Below are 21684 nucleotides of genomic sequence, written 5' to 3' on the forward strand. Positions count from 1 at the left end.
AATGCTTTTCTGCGTTTGAGAAGTTTTAGGCACTAACGTGAGGTTGATTTTTGTAAAGGTGTCATGAACAGCTGAAAAAACATGTATACTCCTTTCTATTTCCACTCAATAATAATCAGAGGTATATCATATCTAATTTATCTAAAATTCTATTAAGAATCTTAACTTCTTTCTTATTTTTTGGTTTTATTTGTCTAGCTCTGAAAGGGTACACTGAAGTTCCTCCACTAGTAGTTTCGCTCTCTCTGCCTGTCACTAGTTTTTCCTTTAAATATTTCGATGCTAAGGCATCTGGTTAGTATATGTTAAAAAGCACTGAAAATAATTTCTCTTATTTCAGCAAAACAATGTTTTCCTGCTTAACTCATTTAATTAACTACACTGGTTATTGTCTTGTCTGAAATCATGATTACTAATACTGCTTTTAGTTCAACTGAAGCATAATAGATTTTGCGCCATCCCCTTACTTTAGGTCTGTGTGAGTCTTTATGTGTCATGTATTTGTTATAAAGAATATATTGGGTGCAGTAGATAGAGCACCGGCCCTGGATTCATGACGACCCGAGTTCAAATGCGGCCTCAGACACGTAACACTTAACTAGCTGTGTAACCCTGGGCAAGTCACTTAACCCCATTGCAAAGAAGGTTTCTATCTTTTGCCTTCTGGAATACTGTATTCCATGCTTTCTACTCCTTTTAAGTAGTAGCAGCTAAGTCTTATGTGAGCCTCACTGTGGCTCCTCAGGACTTCAATTTTTTTTTTATTTCTGACTGCTTGTATCTGTTTTTCTTTGACCTAGAAACTCCAGATTTTAGCTATGATATTCCCCTAAGTTTTCATTTTGGACCGTCTTTCAGGAGGCAATGGATGGATTCTTTTTGTTTTCACTTTGCCTTCTTATTCTAATGTGACTCAACAGTTTAAATGCAATATACAGGCTCTTTTTTGGGGGGGTGAGGGAGGCAGGGAAGGAGGGAACGGTCACAGTGTTCAGATAATCCAATGACACTGAAGTGTACTACAGAGAGAACCAAAAACCAATAGCAAGGTTAGGAGGAGGGAAATGATATGAACAAATCTGTGAATAAGGAAAATTAGTCTGACACTGGCCAAAGATTGAAGGTGGGGAAGAATGGAAGCCAGGAGATCTGTCAGGTTACTTTAATGGTCCAAGTCAGTGATAAAGAGAACCTATACTAAGATGGTATAAATAGGACAGAAGCAAAATGGTAACCAAATGGATGAGAAAAGTAGAAGAAAGAATGAAAGATAAGAACATATCAAATGAGGAAGAAAAAGTGAATAGTGATACCACCAATTTATGAATCATCTTTTTTGGCTGACAGAATCACAAGACAGGTACGCTTACAAATGACACAAGGTAAAAGTTCCAAAGGGGCGGCTAGGTGACGCAGTGGATAGAGCTCTAGCCTTGGAGTTAGAAGGACCTGAGTTCAAATCTGGCCTCAGACATATAACACTCACTAGCTGTGTGACCCTGAGCAAGTCACTTAACCCCACTGCCTCATCAAAAAAAAAAGTTTCTAAAAGTTCCATATCCAAACTATGTAAGGAACTGATTTTATTATTTGTAAGACTAAGAGCCAATCACTAACTAATAAATGAACATATAGTTTTCAAGGGAAATCCAAGCTATCAAAACCATATGAAAAAATGCTCCAAATCACCACTAATTACAGAAATGCAAATTAAAGCCAATTCTGTGATACCACTTCACACTCAGGAAGACTAGCAAAGGTGACAAAAATTAAAAATGACAAATTTATGAGAAGCTGTGGGAAAACAAACCCACTGATGCATTGCTAGTAGAACTGCAAAATGACTGGTACAGCCAGTATGAAAAGTAACTCGAAACTATGTCCAAAAGATCACTGTGTGTAACCTTTGACCCAGCAATACCGTTGTGAGGGCCATATTCCAGAAAGATCAAAGAAAGATGGAAAGGATCCATATGTAACAAAGGTATCCATGGCAGATCCTTCCAGAGGAGCAAAAAACTGAAAACTAAGGGGGTGCCTCCCAATTACCCAAACAATGAGGTAAACCTATGGTTCACCAATAAATTATGGCGTATGCATGTAATGGAATTATTGTGCAAGAAGAAATAATTAAATGGACACGTTCAAAGGAAACTGGAAAGACTTCTGTGAACTGATACAGAGAGAAGTGAACAGAACTAGAACAACTTACACAAGGACAACATTAAAAAAAATTCTGAAAGAACTCTTGACTACCCATTGACCCACAATTCCTCCAGACTTTTTACAAGATATCCACCTTGTGTCAGAAAAGTGATGAGCTGAGAAACAATGCATGAAATACACATTCTTGAATGTGGCCAACGGGAATTTGCTTGGCTTGACTAAACAGATTTGTTACAAGGATTTTGTTCTTCCCTTTTCAAAAACTTTTCAATAGGGTAAATTGGAGGGAGAGAAAAAAATTTTTAATAGAACACCAAGGCATATTATCTATTTCATTAAAATGTATAAGCTCTCTCAAAAGTTACTGTGGAGAAGTACAGGAGGAAGACATGACTGGCTCAAGGCTCAGGCTCTTGTGGGGCTGTCCGGGGGACGAGCCAAGCCAGCCCCAAACCACGGCCTCCTGGGCAACAGGTTACAGGGCACACAGCACAATGAACCAACTGGCCAAGCACCTGAATGGAAATGACCAGTGGAAGAGACAGCATCAGCACTGTGCAGATGTGGCCATGGCCTGCCTTGAAAAGGCTGAGCTGGTGCTTCTCAAACCCTGCCAATTCATGAATGTAAATGGGCACAGTGTGGCCCAGGCTGCCAAGAGGTATTAGCTGACGACCAAAGACATCTACTTGATGCATGATGAGCTGGACAAGCCACTGGGGAAGCTAGCCATGAAGTTGGGGGGCAGTACAAGTGGTCACAACGGGGTGCCATCCTGCACCAGCTGTCTCAACTCAAATGTCATGCCCTGGCTCTGATTGGGCAATGGGCAATCAACCCACCCAGGGGCCATGGAGCAGTATGTATTGGACAGGTTCACAGCAGCTGAGCAGGAACAGCTGCCCCAGCCTCTGGAGGAGGCAGTGGAGCTGCTTCTCAGCCACACCTGCCAGTGGACCCGGGCGGGGGCCACACGCACAAACCCCTGCTGACACCACATAACCCACATGGTGGGCCAGGGCATGACTCATAAAGGACTGTTCCCCTGAAATGGGTATAGGCAGCCTCTCCTTGCCTTGTTGGAGTAGCGCACAGAGCAGAACCTTGGCATTCCACCTCCACTGGGGAGAGCCGTGGTGCAGGCTCGAGGTAAAGCACAGTGAGGAAGACAGCCCCAGGTTCACATGACCCACATTGCTGCATTCTCCCCACCCTTCCACATGAGATCTACCCACACCTGTGTAATCACTAATTTATGGGACATTTAATTACTCTCCTGTCCCTCCCCAGGGAATAAAGGTTTGTCTTCCAAGGGTGAAAAAAAATAGTTACTGTGAAAGATTCATGATGTGCCAAGAAATCAAAAAATGTCCAAAATGAATTAAGTATATCATATCGCTGTCATGGACATCAATGCTTTTAAATGATTCACTTTACTGATGAAGATACAATGACTAAGAAATTATGGTTTGGTGTTTAGTATAAAGAGCTTTTCTGGGATGTTTCCTTTTGGTCTCTGTGTCTCCAGCCCCTAACACCCTGTCTAGCACACAGATGATGCTTAGTAAATGGGTGCTTTCTAAACTGTTATGATTCTAACCACACCTGAGAGTTAGTACGTTTGAACCTACAGTTCAAACTGGAGGGGTTGGAGAGCTTTTTGAGGGAACAACCAGAACAAGCCTGCTCCATCTCTTCTGCCCTTTGTGGCTAAACTTGTTGAAGAGGTCATCTACAACAGAGGCCTCCACTTTCTCTCCACTAACTCTCTTCTTAAATCCTTACAGATGCAGCTTCCAACCTCATCATTTCACTGAAACTCCTCTCCCCAAAAGTAACAATGATCTCTTAGTTACCAAATCCAATGGCCTTTTCTCAATCCTCATTTTTCTTGCCTTTTCCGTAGCCTTTGACACGGTATCACCCTTGGCTCCTTGACACTCTCTTCATTCTCAGTTTTTGGGATCCTACTCTCTCCTGATTCTCCTACTAGACCTTTTCTTCTCAGTCGCCCTTGCTGGACTCTCATCCAAATCACCCTCTCTAACTCAAGGTGTTCCACAGGCTTCTGTCATGGACCCTCTTCTTTGTTCCCTCTATAGTACTTCATTTGGCGATCTCATCAATTCCCATGAATTTAATTATCATTTCTATGTTGAAAATTCTCAAATCTACCTATCCTGCCCCTACCCTCTCTGCTGACCTTCCATCTCACATCTCTAATTGCCTTTCAAACATGTTCAAAACTGAGCTTATTAACTTTCCCCCTAAATCCTCCCTATGCTCCCAGTCCCCCAGGCTCACCCTAAGGGTCCTCCTCGACTGCTCACTATCTCTCACCCTCCATATCCAATCTGTGGCCAAGGCCTGTCGATTTCCCTTTTGCAACATCTCTCAAATTCACCCTTTTCTCATTGGATACTGTCACCAGTCTAGTGCAACCCCTCATCACCTCATGTTTGGTGATAGCCTACTAATGGTACCTGCCTCAAATCTATCCCCACTCCAAACCACTTTCCATCTGCCACCAATTAATTTTCTTAAAGTGCAGGTCTGACCACATCACCTCCCCACTCAATAAACTCCAAAGGCTCCCTAAATCACCCCTGGCTAAAAATGAAAAAAAAAAAAAAAACCTAAAAACTATAAATCACTACCTATAACACAAGTATAATTTGTTAGAAAAAGCTAGATTGCTCAGTGAACAGAGAACCAAGCCTGGAGTCAGGAAGACTTCAGTTCAAATCAGGCCTCACACACTTAATAGCTGTGACCTCTGGGCAAGTCACTTCTGCCTCAGTTTCCTCAACTGTAAAATGGGGGAAATGAGAGCACCTGTCCCCACAACTGTTGTAAAGATCAGATAAGAAATCTGTAAAACACAGTTCCTGGAAATAGAAGACACTTAGTAAGTGCTTGTTTCCTTCCTTCCTATAGTCATGGGTCCCAAAGGAATAGTATCTTAATGATTATACCTTTTTCAACACTGAAGATAGTTTTTAAAGGAAGAATGTGGTTTTAAAAAGCATATTTTTAGAACCGATAAAACATTTTTCTGCCAACTCTTATCAGGAAGCATACTGCTTCAAGTCATACTAAGTGGAACAGTGGATAGAGTATTGGACTAGGAATCAGGAAGACCTGAGTTCAAATCAAACCTTAGATACTAGCTGTGTGATCCTGGACAAGTCATTTAACTGCTGTCTGCCTCAGTTTCCTCATCTATAAAATGGGGACCATAATAACTCCCAAGGATATGAGGATAAACTGAGTTATTTTTAAATCATTTTGCAAACCTAAAAGTGCTTTACAAATGCTAATATTTACAAAGCAGTTTACAAATGCATCACTGGAACCCCACAACCCTCAGTGATAAGTACAATGGGTATTACTACTCTCATTTTTAAGATGAAGAAACTGAGGCTTTGAAAATGATTTGCCCTGGGAGGTTAAGTACTAGGGATGGGGTGGGAAGATTATGAAGTATGAAACGCTTTGAATGCCAGTGGATTTTATATTTGATTCTAGAGATGACAAAGAGTCATTGGAGTCTACTGAGTAGGGGAGTGACATGTATAACCCCATACTCTAGAAGAATCACTCTGGAGGCTGAACAGATGCTGGAGAGAGATTTCTGGAAAGCAGACCACCTAGAAGGCTCCTACAATAGTCCAGGCATGAGGAGATGAGGGCCTTCACAAGGCTGGTGTCAATATCAGAGGAGAGAGGGAGTATATTTGAGAAATGTTGCAAAGGTGAAATTGACAGCCCTTGACAACAGATTGGATTGGGGGGGCGGGATATAGTGAGGAGCTGAGGATGATGCCTGGGAAACTAGAAGGATGGTGGTACCCTGGACAATAACAGGGAAGTTAGGAGGGAGGAAGATGATTTGGGGACAGGGAAGCTAATAGTTAAATTCTGTACACTAAAACTGAACCACTAACCTGGAGGTCAGCAGAGAGGTTATTATTTGAGAATAATCAGCATAGACATTATAATTATCATAGGGAACAAAGTGATGGACTTGGCAGTCATGAAGACTTGGGTTCAAACCCTCCCTTATCATGTATATAGCTTGGTTACACACAGCTGTTGCAATACTGTCTCCCCCATTAGACTGTGAATTCCTCAAGCACAAAGACTGTCTTTGTATCCCAAAGTCTCCTGGGAGAACACAGGCGCTTAATAAATGCTTACTGACTGACTGAATATAAACTGTGTCTAAAAGGCTTCTAACTCAAATGCTGAGTAACACTTCTAAGCAATATACCCAGGAAAGTAAGCCTAACTCAGGAGTCACCACTCTGGGACAGCATTTCCTTTTTAAAGGAAAACTCACACCTTGAGATTATTAATTACTAAGCAATTAACAATAGGGATTAGATAGGAGTAAGAACAGGGGCAGGACCACCAAGAAAAATCGCCCCCCCTTTTACTTGCCTACTTCATATGCTTAAATAAAAATTATCCCCTATAGAGCTGAAAAAACGCACCTCCCAGCACCAGCCCTGGAGTCAGGAGGACTGAGTTCAAATCTGGCCTCAGACACTTGACATTTACTAGCTGTATGACCCTGGACAAGTCACTTAACCTCATTGCCTAGCCAAAAAAAAAAACAAAACACACCTCCCTTTCTCTTTGAGGAGATGAGACACAGTCAGCCAGAAGGAATGTGGACTGCTGCATATATACTCAGGCACAAATGATAACAATCTGATTGGTTTTGTGACACTGCCTTTTTATCTCTTAAAAAAATTCTTTGTTACAAGATATGGCTCTCTACAAAAGGGAGGGAAGAAACAGAAATAAAGATGATCTAAAAACAAAAGATATCAACAAAAAATGAAAAAGAAAAAATCATCTCCCAGAAGCTTATCAAAGACTGACCACCTCTAAGCAAAATGGTTAAGATAAGGAGAATAACTCTTTCTGAATAGTTTTCTGTTTCTATCTACTTAATGGCAATAATAACACTTATACAGCACTTTAATGTTTGCAAACACTCTCTCATTTGATGTGCACAAAAACCCTGTAAAGTAGATGCTATTATTATCATCCCCATTTCTCAGATCATAAAACTGAGGCTGAGAGAGATTAAATGACTTGCCCAGAGTCACACAGCTAGTTGTGTTTGGGGTAGAATTCAATAGAAGTCTTTCTGATTGCAAATCTCTAGACACACACATCCCTTCCCCTCCCCTCCAGCTGCTGGGACCCTCTGCTCTTGCAAAACTATCTGGTATTTATTTTCTATATATTCTATATATGGATTTATGTACATGTTGCCTACCTCATTAAATTAGTTTACTACCTTCTTTGTATCACAGGCTTGGCATCATGTCTGGCACATGGCGGGTGCTTAATAAATGTCTGTTCAATTGGTGTTCCCAAAGTAACTGCCTTAAGCACTAAAAACAAGTTTTCATATATTTTCATTTTCTCCAAAATTTCTTAAGAGTCCAAATCCCTATTAAGACCCCTAAAAGTGTTGCCAAGCTTCCTAAATTTCAGAAATTTTACATCTCTATATAAGCTTCACATTCCATTGAGACTGTAGAGTAAAATTTAATTAATTCAGTATACATCTGCAAACTCTGAATATGTGTTTAACTGTCAAATGAATAGAGATTATATGCTAATAACTTGTCAAGGCTGGGGTGGAAGAGGCCTAAATGTAATCGGTTATTTGCACGTATTTTGACCAAATTTTAAAAGCGATTTGAATCCATTCTGGGGGCTGGAGAGAAGGAAGAGAAACTCATCATACTTGAGGACCCAGCTATGTCAGTAAAAAAAAAGCAAACCAAAAAAGGGAAAATGATGAAAAGAGCTACATAAAATGAGCAATGATAGTAATCTTGCAATGTAGGAGTTCAAGTATAAAATTAGTAAATCTCAAGGAGAGTTAGACAACTTTACAACAGAGTCATTTAAAAAAGGTTTTCACCTTCTATGGTAACAATCAGTTCAAAGCAATGCTAAGTAAAGTGACTACTAAGTATGAGGCCCCATGTCAGGCCCTGGGGACAAAGATAGCAATTTGAGCAATTCTGTATGTAACCAGTTCCATCCCCGCCACCCCCAGATTACTTTGTTATAAATTGAAGGAATTCAATGTAACCTTCCATTCTTCATGCCAAATACATTTTTTAAGACAGGATCCAAAATGTGCCAAATTTCTTAGGAAATGGGACAAAGGCCACAGAGATCATTAATTGGCCTGATGAAAATAAAGATATTATGTAATGATTCACTATGTAGGCATAGATGGAACTTTTCAAAAATGATTCGTCAGTACAACATATGTAGTAAAAAAACAACAACAACAACAACAACAACAAAGCCTTTAAAAATGGCTACTACAGTGGAAAAACACAAGACTTCAAAGATGAAAGGGAGGGTTCATACTGATCTCTAACAGTCTGGGGTCACTCCAGCCATCATGGGTACAAGTTCTGGCTCCACCTCTACCAGCTGGTCCCAGAGCTAGCTTTATGACCTTAGGCAAGTCACTGAACTTTTCTCATCTAGCAAACGAGAATCCCAGAAGATTCCTTACTCTCCCAACAGGGCTGCTGGGAGAGTCATGGCTACCAGACACTTTGTAACCATTAAGTGCTACATAAAGGTTGGATGTTGTCTCATTATTGTCACAGGATTTAGTGCTGAGATGGACCCTCTGAGATGGTCTTACAGATAAAAAAACTGTACATACTGCAGACAACTCTCTAAGCAGCGTGAAGATAAAAAGTAAAGCCAATCTATTTGGCTTTGGAATGCACTTTCTTTGTGGTAAGAGATTACCTTCTTATATAGTAATAGCTCGCACTGAGATAACATTTTAAGGTTTACAAAGTACTCACACTAACCCTGGAAGCTGAACAACCCTGGGAGGCAACAATTATTAATTTACAACACTGGGACATAACACTGGAAGGAGGAAATAATTGGGAAGCATGTTGGAAGACAATGTCAGTCTGAAATTTAAAATTGGCTGTGGATACTTTTTAGAGACTGCCATATGTGTGGACAGGTATAAAGTCATCCATATAAAAGAACAGCAGACTTCTCCTATTTCTAGTTTGCAATGTACTTTCTTCACAACAGGAGCTAGTTAAATATTACCCACATTTCACAACTGAGGAAACTGGGGCTAAGACAAGTGGACTTGGACTTCCTCAGGGTCCCACTGCTAGTAACAGAGATAGGATTTGAACCCAGTTCCTCTTACAAGGAGGAAAAGTTACAAACCTACCAACAACAACAGTCCTCAATGCATCCTCCTCTGAGTTATAAACATAACCACTACTGGCATGGTGTGACAGAATCACAAGACTCATAGGGGAAGGGTCTCTGGGGACACCCCCCCAGTACTGTTCAGATTCACAGCTCACCCAGATGCCTTTACTCAGATGTGTTCTTCTGTCGAATGCTTCATGGGGGAATGAGTCATATCATCTTGTTTTGCTTCAATGTCACCCCAAAAAAAATTTTTCTGCCCTTCGTAACTGTAACTGTTCCATAGTAGAGCTTACAATATGGCAAATACCCAAGGATCCTATCTCCATTCATTCTCCACATCTGCCCAGCTCAGGAGTTGGGTTCTGATGAGTAACACTTAAGAGAGACTGGTATGGGTTTTTTGTTGTTCTGTTTTGTTTTTGCTTTTTGTTTTTTAGGCAATTGGGGTTAAGTGACTTGCCCAGGGTCACACAGCTAGTAAGTGTCAAGTGCTTGGTCTGAGGCCAAATTTGAACTCAGGTCCTCAGTGCTCTATCCACTGCGCCACCTAGCTGCCCCAAGACCGGCTGTTTTAAAAAAAAAAAAAAAAACTTCCTTGCTGGTGAGTGTGTCATGAATGGTCATCTGATGTTATTATGTATTACTCATTAGTGACCCAAACAAAACTAATCATATAGGCAAATGTCACATCTGCTAACAATCCCTAACCAGATCCTAAGCACCTAATTTATACTCAATAAATACCTGTGGGACTGAACAAAGAAAAGTCGTATACCCTCACAGAAAGCTGGTTCATCTTCTCTCCTGACTGCAGTTGGTTTAGACCTTTTCCCAGCCACCTGAAAGATAATGCTGGATACCTTAACTCTGCCTTCCATTTTCCTCAATAGATTTATCATTAAATAACTTAGAAATAAAAAGTCAATGTGTTATCTTTTTTAAAAGTTTTGTCAATTCTTCATTATTTCAAAAATTCTTTAATTTTATTGGTTTGTTCATTTCCACCAATGCAGGTCAAAATCCTATACACATTATCAGATCTGTTCATGACTTGCCATAGCCATAATAACCCACCAGCTAGTGTCCAACCTTATGGTAATTGCCCTCTCACACACAGCCTGCTGATCCCTGGAGGAGACACGGACACACACACACCGCTTTGAGTCAGAAACGAGAGCTTTCTAGTATGATGAAACATGCCATGGTTTACCTCCACTAGCACAGCTTTTAAGAAAACTCAGAACTCCTTCTGTCCAACCTGTACCTGAACAAGAATTCCCTCCTACAACAAATGCCTCTGGAGTCCTCACTTGAAGAACTCTATTTAACAAATACTGTAGAAACTGTTGTCTTCCCCATTAGATTAGAAGCTCCTTTGAAGGCAGGATCTGTATTAGGCCTCTTTTTATATCCACCAGCACTTAAACACTGCACCTGGCACATAGGCACTTAATCAGTGTTTATTGATTGACTGACTGAAATCATATTCAACTATCATGTCTATGTAAGTGATGCCCAAATCCACATCTCCAGTCCAATAATTAAGCCATATGTAAGTGCTGTAAGACTCACTAACTAAATACTTTAAGAAATCTCAGAATTACAAATGGTTCCTTACATTTAGAATAATTTGCTTCTCTGCAGCTTTCATGCATTGTTCCAGTTTCGAGGGCCAGGCAGAATAAGTCTCTATGCTGTTGTTTGATCATTTCAGCTATATCCAACTCTTCCTGACCCCATTTGGGTTGGGTTGTTTTTTTTTTTTTTTGAGCAAAGATACTGGAGTGGTTTCCCATTTCCTTCTCCAGCTCATTTTACAGCTGAGGAGAGTGAGGCAAACAGAATTATATGACTTGCCCAGGGTCACAGAGCTACTAAGTGTCTGAGCTTGGATTTGAACTCAGGCAGATGAGTCTTCCTAATTCCAAATCAGTGCTCTATCCGCAGTGCCACCTAGTTGTCAGCCCTTCCACAAGATCCCTTTCCAAATACTCTAAGCTTAAACCTTCCCAAGTCCTTCATTTTACTCTTGAATAGCCAGCCATTCTAGTCAACCTCTGCTGGACACTTTCCAGCTTAGCAATTCTGCCCCCAAAATATGGCTCTAGAACTTACCCTAAGTGCCAGGATTATCCCTCAGCATTTTGCATTACAGATTCACCTACAGTACTTTAAAGTACCTATTTTCCCACAGTGGGAATACTGGATGCTGGGAGCCAGAGGTCAAGTGCCAGGGCTTGCCGGCTCCCAAGGATCCGAGGTATGCCTCAGGTCAGGCAGTGCTTTTCCCATCACACCACCCGGAGTCTGTTAATAGTCTACCTCCATGTCTCCTCCACAGATCTCAAACCGAACTGATCCTTCTCCCAAGAAAAGCTCCAAACTTCCCTTCCCCTCTTTCCACAGCACCATCATTCTCCCAGTCCCCCAACAGAAACTATGGAGTCATTCTTGACTCTTTCCTTCCCTCCACTGCCTGCCAGTGATTCTTCCCTCATGTCTCTTTAATCAACCCTTAGGCTATATGATCACTTCTAAGACACTAGTTCTCTCTACCTGGAACCTAAAGGATCACAACACCCTCCACCCCTATTAATCTGTCATATACTGTTGCCATATTCACCTTCCTAAAACCCAAGGTGGCACACATCATATAACCCACACATTCAAGAACCATCCGTTACTGCCCAATGCTTACAAAGTAATTTGAACTCTAACCGGACATTCAAGGCCCTCCATAATCTGGCCCTTGCCTACGTCTCTAACCTCACTCTTCCCACTAGCCTTTAATGTCTAATCTAATCTCACTGTTCCTAGACTATTTCCTGTCCATCCCTGCCTTCTGTCTACCTTTCCCCTACTGCCCTGCCCCCAGCCCCTGTTTATCATTGGCATTTTGAACCCCTATAGGACTGATTGTCTATGCCACATTTTATTGTACGTACACACACACACTCTTCCCTTGAGAGCTAGGGCTACATCTTATACTGCATTCTACAGAGCCTATAATGAGTATGGGGCAGCATCACACTCTCAAATTCACTGGGTTCAGGTCCTGGTCCTGCTCACCAGCAATTTGCCCTGGGAGTCAAGAAGACTCCAGTTCTAATCTTGCCTCAAGGCAAATCATTTAACCATACTCTAGGCCTCAGTTTCCTACTCTGGAAAAAGAGGGTAATAACAGCACCCACTAGTCAAAGGATATGAACAGGCAGCTTTCAGAGGAAAAAATTCAAGCATAGCCATATGAAAAAATACTTTAACTAATAATTAGAAAAATGCAAATTTAAAACAATTCTGAGCTTCTACCTCACCTCCACCAGATTGGCAAAAATAGCAAATGCTACAAGGGCTGTGGGAAAACAGGTACTTTGGAGCACCGCAGGCAGATCTGTAAACTGGTTCAGTCATTCTGGAATGCAATTTGGAACAAAAGACAAAAAACTTTTAAGCTGTGAATATCTTTTGACCTAGCAATATTACTATTGGGTCTATCCCCCAAAGAGATCAAAGAAAGAGGAAAGAGGCCCATATGTACAAAAATATTTGTAGCAGTTCTTTTTGTGGCGGCCAAGAATTGGAAACTTGATGGGGTACTCATGAATCAAGGAATGGCTATAAAAAAATCAGGAAGTCAGGAAGGGTTCCTATCTGGCCTCAGACACCTGCCAGCCAGCCGTGTGCCCCTGGGCAAGTCACTTCACCTCTTTCTGTCTCAACTTCCTCATCTATAAAATGGACATGATAATAGTACCTACTTCCCAGGTTATGAGGAATTTTCAAACCTTAAAACATTATAAAAATGCTAGCTTTTAAATGAATCTGATGGAGTACTGTTGTGCTATAAGAAAAATGAAGGGAATGGTTTCTGAGAAACCTGGGAAGACTTAAGTGAACTGATACAAAGTGAACAAAACCAGTAACAACAATATTATAAAGATGGCCAACTTTGAAAGACTTAGGAACACTGATCACCACAATAACCAACCACAATGCCAGAGGACTGATGATAAAACAGGCAACCTACTTGTTCCTGACAGAGAAGTGAAAAACTCAGAGTGGAGACTGAGATACAATTTTTTTGGATGTGGCCAATGTCAGAATTTGTTTTGCTCACCTATACATGTTTGCAATAAGAGCTTTTATTTTTCTTGATTTTTTAATTGGAGGTAGGAGGAAGAAAAGGCAGACCTTCATGAAAAAATAAAATGAAATTTAATTTAAAAAATAACAGCATCTATTTTAAAGGGTGTTGTGAGGATCAAGTGAGATAATATAAGTAAAGTACTTTGCAAACCCTAAAGCATGAACTATGTAAATGCTGTATATTCTTATGGTTACTTAGCTTTTCCTCATCTATGAAACGGAGATGACACTATTTGCTGTTACAGGCAGTATGGTACAAAGGATGGACAACTGGCCTCAGAGTTCTGCCTCTGACTCATACGAGCCCAGTTATCTCTGGGCAAGTCACTGAAACTCTCAGGGTAGGGACTAAATCTCTAAGTCTACAAATGGCAGAGCAGGTGCTGATCTGAACTGACAGGGGCAGTTTCCTTAACAGAAATTCCTTACATTGAAGAATTCACAGGTAGTATATATCCATGCATATGTGTGTGTGCACTTATGTGTATAAATACATACGTTTTTTGCAACACCTACCTCACAGAGTTGTTGTGATGACCAAATGAGATCATAACTCCTTTTAAATTATAAGGCACTACTTTAAAAATGAGTATTTCACACAAGAGTTGCTCAAGAAATGCTTGCTAATGATGATAAATCCAAGGTTATGGAAGATTTTGCCTATTCATTCCCTTTCTCTTTTAGCAAACTAGTAAATTTTAACAAACACATTAACTCTTTTTTATGAAGGGAAATCCCACCCCCCTGCGTCTGCTAACTTATATCCCAATGACCTGAAAGGGTTGTTCCTTACCCCAAAATCACAACTTCCTCTCTCCTCTCAAAGTCCACATATAATAAAGGTGTGCTAAGTACAAGGTACTAGACAGGAATCCTAAAGGCACTTGAACTTGGAATCAAAAGTCCCAAGTTTGGGTCAAAGGTGTGCACCTAAGCTGTGTGACCCTGGGCAAGTCATTGCCCCACTCTGAAATCAATTTTCTCAGCTGTACAACAGAAATAACAAACTGTGTGCTACAAACATTATAGGCTTGGGTGAGGAAAGTATTCTGTAATTGTCAAATGATGCATAAAGGAGAGCTGATGCTAATGTTTCTTCTGACAACTCAATTTAGTATCTAAACTTTAAGATATCTGTTTTTCAGCATAGTAATTTCTTGTGGGCCATGAGTCAATAAGACTGAACATTTATTTCTTAGTCTGTTCATCTGAAATCTGAATTGCGTAATATCTGCAGTTTTGAAAATTAGCTGTTACTACAGAGCCCAAAGTTCAACTGTTCAATCAATACTCAGTTGCCGAATACCTTCTATGTTCAAGATCCCATGTAAGATGCTAGAGAAAATACAAACAGGGCCCTCATCCTCATCTTCAATGGGGTTAAACCCTATTAGTTCAGATTAGGTGGGCAGAGCTGATTTTTTAAAAAGTAGAACCTTTAAAATAAAACAAGGTTTTCATGCTTGTCTTTTAAGATAATAAATGTGCTGATCTGACAGTGTGCTAATAAAAATTACAATCTTGGTTCCTAACCCCTAAGGAAAAATTAAACTTTAAATTTGTAATTGTAGATGAATACTTATAAAAAAAAATAAAAAGAAAGATGATCCTAACAAAAGTGCCTGAGGCGTAACAGAAGTAATAAATTTGTTCTTCTCTGTGAAAATAACGCTAAGGAGTTTGCAATCCACAGAAATCTACAATTTTCTTCTAAATTCCATCTGTAGCTCTCCTTCACCACATGCAGGCTGGAGGGGACTTTCTAACTTTAATAACCAGGAAGTTAAGAGAAACACATTACATTAAACTCACTCATTTCTGAGCACACTATGATAAAACATTTTCAGATGAAAAGAATACATAGCAGGACAAGCCAAAACCAACTTACTTATATGGTGAAATGTAAGCCCAAACCAAATTCTGAAGCCAAACTTTGATTCTTTTGTGTCTCAAACACCAGACACATTAGGCAGACCTGTCTCATTTCTAATCTCACTCTAGTTCAGGGAAGCATTTTTTAACAAGCCCCTTTTCTTCATTTTGCACATTAATAGTAAGAGGGCATAAATAACGCAAACATCATCCCTGTCCAAAATGAGCTTTTTCCTATCAATTTTTAAAAGTTAAGACATGTTAGAGAACAGCTGTTGTGGAAGGTTCTTAAAAACATACCTGTGCATGAAAAGAGAAAAAAACCCATGCAAAAACAAGAACACACATGTACTCCCCTCCCCCCACAGGGGCCCCCCTTAATACGGAGTCCAACAGAACTGATAGACCGACCATTCGCTCGTTCACTCCTCTAGTGAGGATACACATCCTAAAGAAAAAAGTGAATGATTATCTTAAGCCCAACTCCAGTGATAATTCCAACTTTACAGAACATTCATAGAAAGCAGATGTCCCCAAATGGACATTGCTTTATTCACTCATGGGTTCAGAACTGAAATACTGTAGAGTGTCTTTACCTGATGCTCTGCATGAATGTTATCCCCAGTAGGCCAGCGATGTTTGCTGTTATTATAGCCGCCGCCACCACTTCCTCCTCCCCCAAGCTGCTCACCATGCTGCCTCTGAAAGAAGTAATCCACCATGGCGTCGTCCTGGGAGCGGCCTGCAACCCCTATGGATCCTGGGACGGGGCTCGAGTGAGTCCCTGCCGCAAGGGCCGGGTTTGCAGCCGGCTGTTGCTGTGTCTGGGACCCTGCTGTTCCAGATGTCAAAACAACAGGCATGTTGGGATTAGCTGTTTCTTGCGTGTGCTGTTTCAGGTGGGGGCTGAAGGAGTCCTGCCAGAGCACTGCTTTTCTCTTCAAAACACATGCAACGCTCATTCCACCAACACCTAAGGAGATACAGGTTGGAAATGGTGAATCAAGCCTTTTTACAAGATCCATAACATGCAGCAGGATGAAAAAAAGTCCTCCTGCTTTTTCCAATGAAACAAGAAAGCACAAGCACTGATGTCTGATCACTATCACGCAGCTACATGTTTTAAAATACTTTTACTTAAAGGAGTCTTCAGTTCAAATGGTAGGAATACTCTCCCAGCCCCAGTCCCTGGCCCATTCAGCCTGGAACCCCTGGCGAGAGGAGGATCTCACCACCTGACAGGCAACGGTCAGTCTTTGGGTGATGAGCCTCTCTCCAAACTTAGCTAGGCCTAGGCCTTCCACAAAAGACACTGTCAGATGCCAGGCCCAGTTTCAAAGCCAATGCCATTTGGTAGAAGGTGCCAGCGGCTTGTGCTTCACTGGCATAGTCTTCAAGAAACCAGGAGGATCTCCATGCCAAGATGAGGTTTCTGAGTTGAACTCTGGTGGTAGATGGTTTAAATATACATTCAGCGTGTACAAAACTGAAAGATTCCTATGAGCCGCTCCAAGTATATTTATAAAACATATAGTGGCTGGCATTGGGACAGAGAACATCAAAGAATCTTGGGTTGCAACTCTTGGAAAACTTTTATTTCCACCTTGCAAACACAAATAATTGGAGGGGCCCCGACTTAAATTGAATAGACAATTATTAAATCAATTGTCAATTACCAATTTTCTACAACAGTTTATTTACAACTCAACTGCACTACAGCAGAAATATTTTAATCAAACAACCAGCCAGCGATTTTCACCCACAAACTGAGGAGGGCTATAGTGTGGTAGAGCACCTTATAACACTAAGAATATGGATGGAAATAGGAAGTCAGAAGACATGGGCTCCAGTCTGGACTATGCCATGGCCAGCTTTATGGCCCTGGACCACTCTCCTTACCTCAACTTCGAGCTTCAAGTTCCCTAACATGAAAATGGGCATAACAAATATTCCTACTACCCTCCTCAGCCCCCAGGTGTGAGGCTCAAATGAGCTACTTAACTCTGACATCTCTATCTTTGAAGTGTTTAAAATACACTCCCCATTATTATCAATCAAAACAACAAACTAAATTGGGCTTCTCTGCATATACAATGAAACTATAGACCACACAGTTTGCACTAATTCAGAATCTTGAAAATTTAAGAGGACCATTAGAAAGTAAACACATGCATCACGGACACATAGAAAAAACACAGTTAACTTCTTAGTGGCATAACAGCAAAAAAATTTCCTAGAGCCAGGGGCCTTAATTTCTTTTGTGTCCTGGACCCTTCCGCAAACTGGTGAAGCCTACAGATACCTTCTCAGAATGTTTTTAAATGCATAAAATAAAATACACAGGATTAGAAAGGAAACCAATTATAAAGAAATAGTTATTAAAATGTGTGTGTGTGTGTGTGTGTGTGTGTGTGTGTTCAGAGACTCCAAACTTCAGAGCCAGGCCAGCCTGAAATCTTACCTAAACTAATGACTTTTCAAAAAGACATAAAATGTATTATAAAAATAATATAACAATATTGTCAGTAAGTCAAAATACATGAATTAACCATAAAAATTAATAATCCAATCACACTGTCAATACCCTAGGGATGAGATTCTAATATATGTTAGGTAACAAGGGTGGACCAAATTGAGCTTACTTTTGTTATTGTAGCAAACCTCAGCTTGATACCATAATTCCAAAAATTCAATATTGTTTGTCATTGTTTTTATGATGGAGGAATCGCAAACATGGAAATGAAGTCATAAAATCAAGTTCAACAGGGGCAGGGCCTCTATTTCTTATGTAAGGTTCAGCACCTGTCCCAGTCTGCGAGCCCAACAATTGCTAAAAAGTAATAAATCAACTGTGTGTGATAACTGACCTGACAGGAGGCTACTCCAGTTTTGAAGCCAAAGATCTCTCATCCTGATGGCTGCAAATTCCATTTCCCTTCTCTTTAGATGGCACTAACCCTAAGATTACAATATTTCAAAATTGCCTCACAAGATGCAAATTGGATAAAACTCAGAGCCACAATAGAAACAAACTAACTTGTCACTTGAAGAGCAAATTCAGAAGGTAGCTTTAGATAAGATGGAATATATAACCTATTCAAAATCCACGTTACATGGAGAAAGGGCTTCTTGCCGCCATGACTGCATGGTCTAACTGGCCAAACTCCTACAAACTCTGCTAGGGGGTAGTCTTGAGTGCAGGTTCTGGGAGATCTTGCCTTTGCTCAAACCTACCAGTAGAGTCAAATTTCAACAGCTTATTCAATTCAATGCAACTTTCCTTCCCAGGAACAAACCAAATCATACACGATTTTCTAAGAAATTCGTTATCATTTTGGAAGAAATGCATTTTCTATTTTCTTTACACTGGAAGACTATTCACTGTCCAGTAGAATCTGGGGTAACTGCAGTCCATATCACATACTTAACTCATCAATTTGCCCCCATGCTGTCCTTAAAAGAAGGCTATGGTGTACAATACCTAAAACAGAAACTGAAATATTTCATAGAACACAAGCAAATAAAAAACTTAGCTCATATTTAAACTTCACCCAATAGAAATCAGCTTCTCAAATTTAAACCTCAATTCCAGTCCCACATGGATAACAAAGTGTTTACCTCAAAACAATCATCTGAGAGAAATAATTTCAAGTCTTATTATCTTCACTTTACAGAAAGGGAAGTTGAGGCAGAGAGAGGTTAAGCAACCAGTGCAGGACCACATAATAAGTGAGGAAATGCCTCAGGTGGTCTGACTCTAAGATTAGTGGTGCTCCTTCAACTACAATCCCCCTCCCCATGCCTTGCTATAAAGAACACAAGCTTGTTCTGACAAGGGACTTGGGGGGGGGGGGGAAGAATCCTAATCAAAATGTCTAAAAATACAATCAGCTTTTGTAAAGCCATCTGCACACCCTGGAACTTCCTGCTTCACCTAATGTGGGCAAGGCAATCACAAATAAGATCAAAAAAACTTGACAGAGTGGGGAGTTTGTTTGTTTTCGTGTATTTTTTTTCCTGGGGGGGGTGCAAATAACTAGATAACATTCAACTTTAGTCCTAACGTACAATATTTGGAAGCACGGACACAGTGCACAGTGCACTGATTAATGCTGTCACCTAAATAGAAAATATTAACCTATATGCTTTAAAGACTCCTCGTACAGATCTAAGCCATGCTGAAAAGTCATCATTTGTAACAGGTTTTTAAAGATACAAGTAATTGTAGACATAAGAACAAATAACTTAAAACTACTAGATCTCTAACGATGAGAACTGTTCTCTTTCCCAAACCTTTCAAACTGCTTATAATATCATCATTTTCTTGACTAGCACACTTTCAAACAAAGAAAACTTTTTTCCCATAATCACCTTTTAAATGCTTTACTAAAAACATGTTTCTTAACACATGCTTTTAATTAAAAAACAAACATTCTGGGGTCAGAAACGTATTTTTAAGCAACAAAACTGAGACTCAAACTAAACAAATGCTAACTTCAAAAAAGCCAAGATTGGCCTTGGCCAAAATGAATACAATGTGTATACTACAAAGTACCAATCAAAGTTCAGAATCCAATGAGTATTTTCCAAAGACTTGATAAAGAAATAGCACTCTTAGAAGTGTTTTAGAAGTTAAAATTAGCACAGAAGAAAAAAAAACTGCTCACTTCACTTATATAAAACTACATCATCGAAAGCTACAAACCTATTGTTTAAGAAAAGGCCTAAAAAAAACCATCCCTCCAATACAAACTCGGTATACTCCGAAAAGAACAGGAAATGAGCAAAAACCGAGGGCACGAAACGAGGAGCAACCAACCCTCTTTTGATTATACGAAGAATACAAAAAAAAAATCCATTAAAAAAAATCTTCACTCAAAATAAGATGTTTAAATAAAATTCCTTCTCGAAAGAAAAGTTACCTAAGTGTATTTCTTTCTCCCAGGAGAACAGAAGGGTTAACTCAGAAATATAACAAATTACCTGTTTACCAGGCACATTGACGAGGCTGAAATTGTCTAACATTGTAATACACAGAGGATAAGAGGATATTATGTTTGTTTGTGTGTGTGCGTGAGTGCGCGTTTGTTTTCCTTTCAACTAACAGAGTAGAGCCTCTTTTCAGTTAAGGAAAGCTCGGTCCCTCTCTGTCTCTGTCTTTCTTTCTTTCTGTTTCCAACCAGGAGACTTCTCCCCCAGTCTCCCCCCTCCCCAAGCCCCCCAACAACTCCTCCCCACGTAAACAAAAGGCCAGCAGAGCCTGCAAATCCTGCCTCCAAGCCTCTGAAACTTCCTGAGGGGGACTTCCACACCTTTTTCCATTATCTATCCTCCTTCCCTCCACCAAGTTCCCCCACTCGCCCGGTCTGGTCACTCCACACTAACCCGGCAAAAGCTTTCTCCTGCTCCAAGGCTGGCTGGCTGTCCCCCCCTACCTGCCCCCCACCTCCGAGGGTCAGATCTGGGGTGCCCCTGGCTCTACCGCCCCTTCAGCCCCTAGATGTCCACAGAGACAATCGAGCCCTCTTTCCAACCCGCATATATGATGTGCAAGAGCACCCCGAGCCCCAGGCTTTGGGGGGCTGGGGGGAAGAGGGGGCGGGGTGGGGGGACGCCCCCCACCTCCGGTCTGGGGGGAGGGTGAATGCAGAAACCCTTGAATGCATCTGGCCTGGGCCTAGAGGCAGAGGATTTCCCCCGTTTGCACCTCCCTCCGCGTCCCCTCCCTCCTCCGATAACAATAGGGGCCTTGCTGCTGACTCCAAAACATGTACTAGGAGCGGAGCGAGGGAAGCGCCAGCCCCGGGAGCCAGGGCCGGGGCGGCTTTTCCAAAGCTCTTCTCCCCGCTCCCGCCGGCCCAGAACCCCAATATGACCAGACCATCGGCTCGCTGGGAGTCCCGGGTAGCTTTTGGACCCGGCGGGGCTCGGATACTCACGGGCGGAGCGGTCGGATGAAGATGGATTTCAGCCCCCCGGATCGGCTCTCGCCAGCGCTCTCGCTCCCCCTTACCTTTCACTCCGACAACATGGCGGCCCACTGGGGACTGGGCTGGCGCGGTGCATGCTGGGATCGGCTCCGGCCCTGGCTCCGGCGGCGGCGGCGGCGGCAGCAGCATGTGCGGAGAGGAGAGGGGAGGAGGGAGAGGGAGGGAGGGAGGGAGGGAGAGGAGAGTCCAGGAGGGAGGGAGGGGAAGGGAGGGGAGGCGGGCTAGGGGAGGCAGGAGAAGCAGCCGCCGGCTCGGGAACAGGTTG

The 21684-nt window shown here is 41.4% G+C and overlaps 1 protein-coding gene across 10 annotated transcripts in view; it reads right to left on the bottom strand.

Moving 5' to 3' along the window:
* PUM1 (pumilio RNA binding family member 1) overlaps positions 1-21457 on the bottom strand; it is a 167934-nt gene extending 146477 nt beyond the window's left edge. For all 10 annotated transcript variants that reach the window (XM_027864408.1, XM_027864407.1, XM_027864406.1 and 7 more), the window contains exons 1-2: positions 21369-21457; positions 16026-16402 (exon numbers count right to left, since the gene is read on the bottom strand). In XM_027864408.1, coding sequence (XP_027720209.1) covers positions 16026-16391 — 366 coding nt within the window. In that variant the 5' untranslated portion in view covers positions 16392-16402; positions 21369-21457. The remainder of the gene's footprint in view (positions 1-16025; positions 16403-21368) is intronic.
* Positions 21458-21684: the final 227 nt, after the last annotated feature.

The sequence above is a fragment of the Vombatus ursinus genome, unplaced genomic scaffold (assembly GCF_900497805.2).
Source record: "Vombatus ursinus unplaced genomic scaffold, bare-nosed wombat genome assembly UNPS02014775.1, whole genome shotgun sequence".
NCBI lineage: Eukaryota > Metazoa > Chordata > Mammalia > Diprotodontia > Vombatidae > Vombatus > Vombatus ursinus.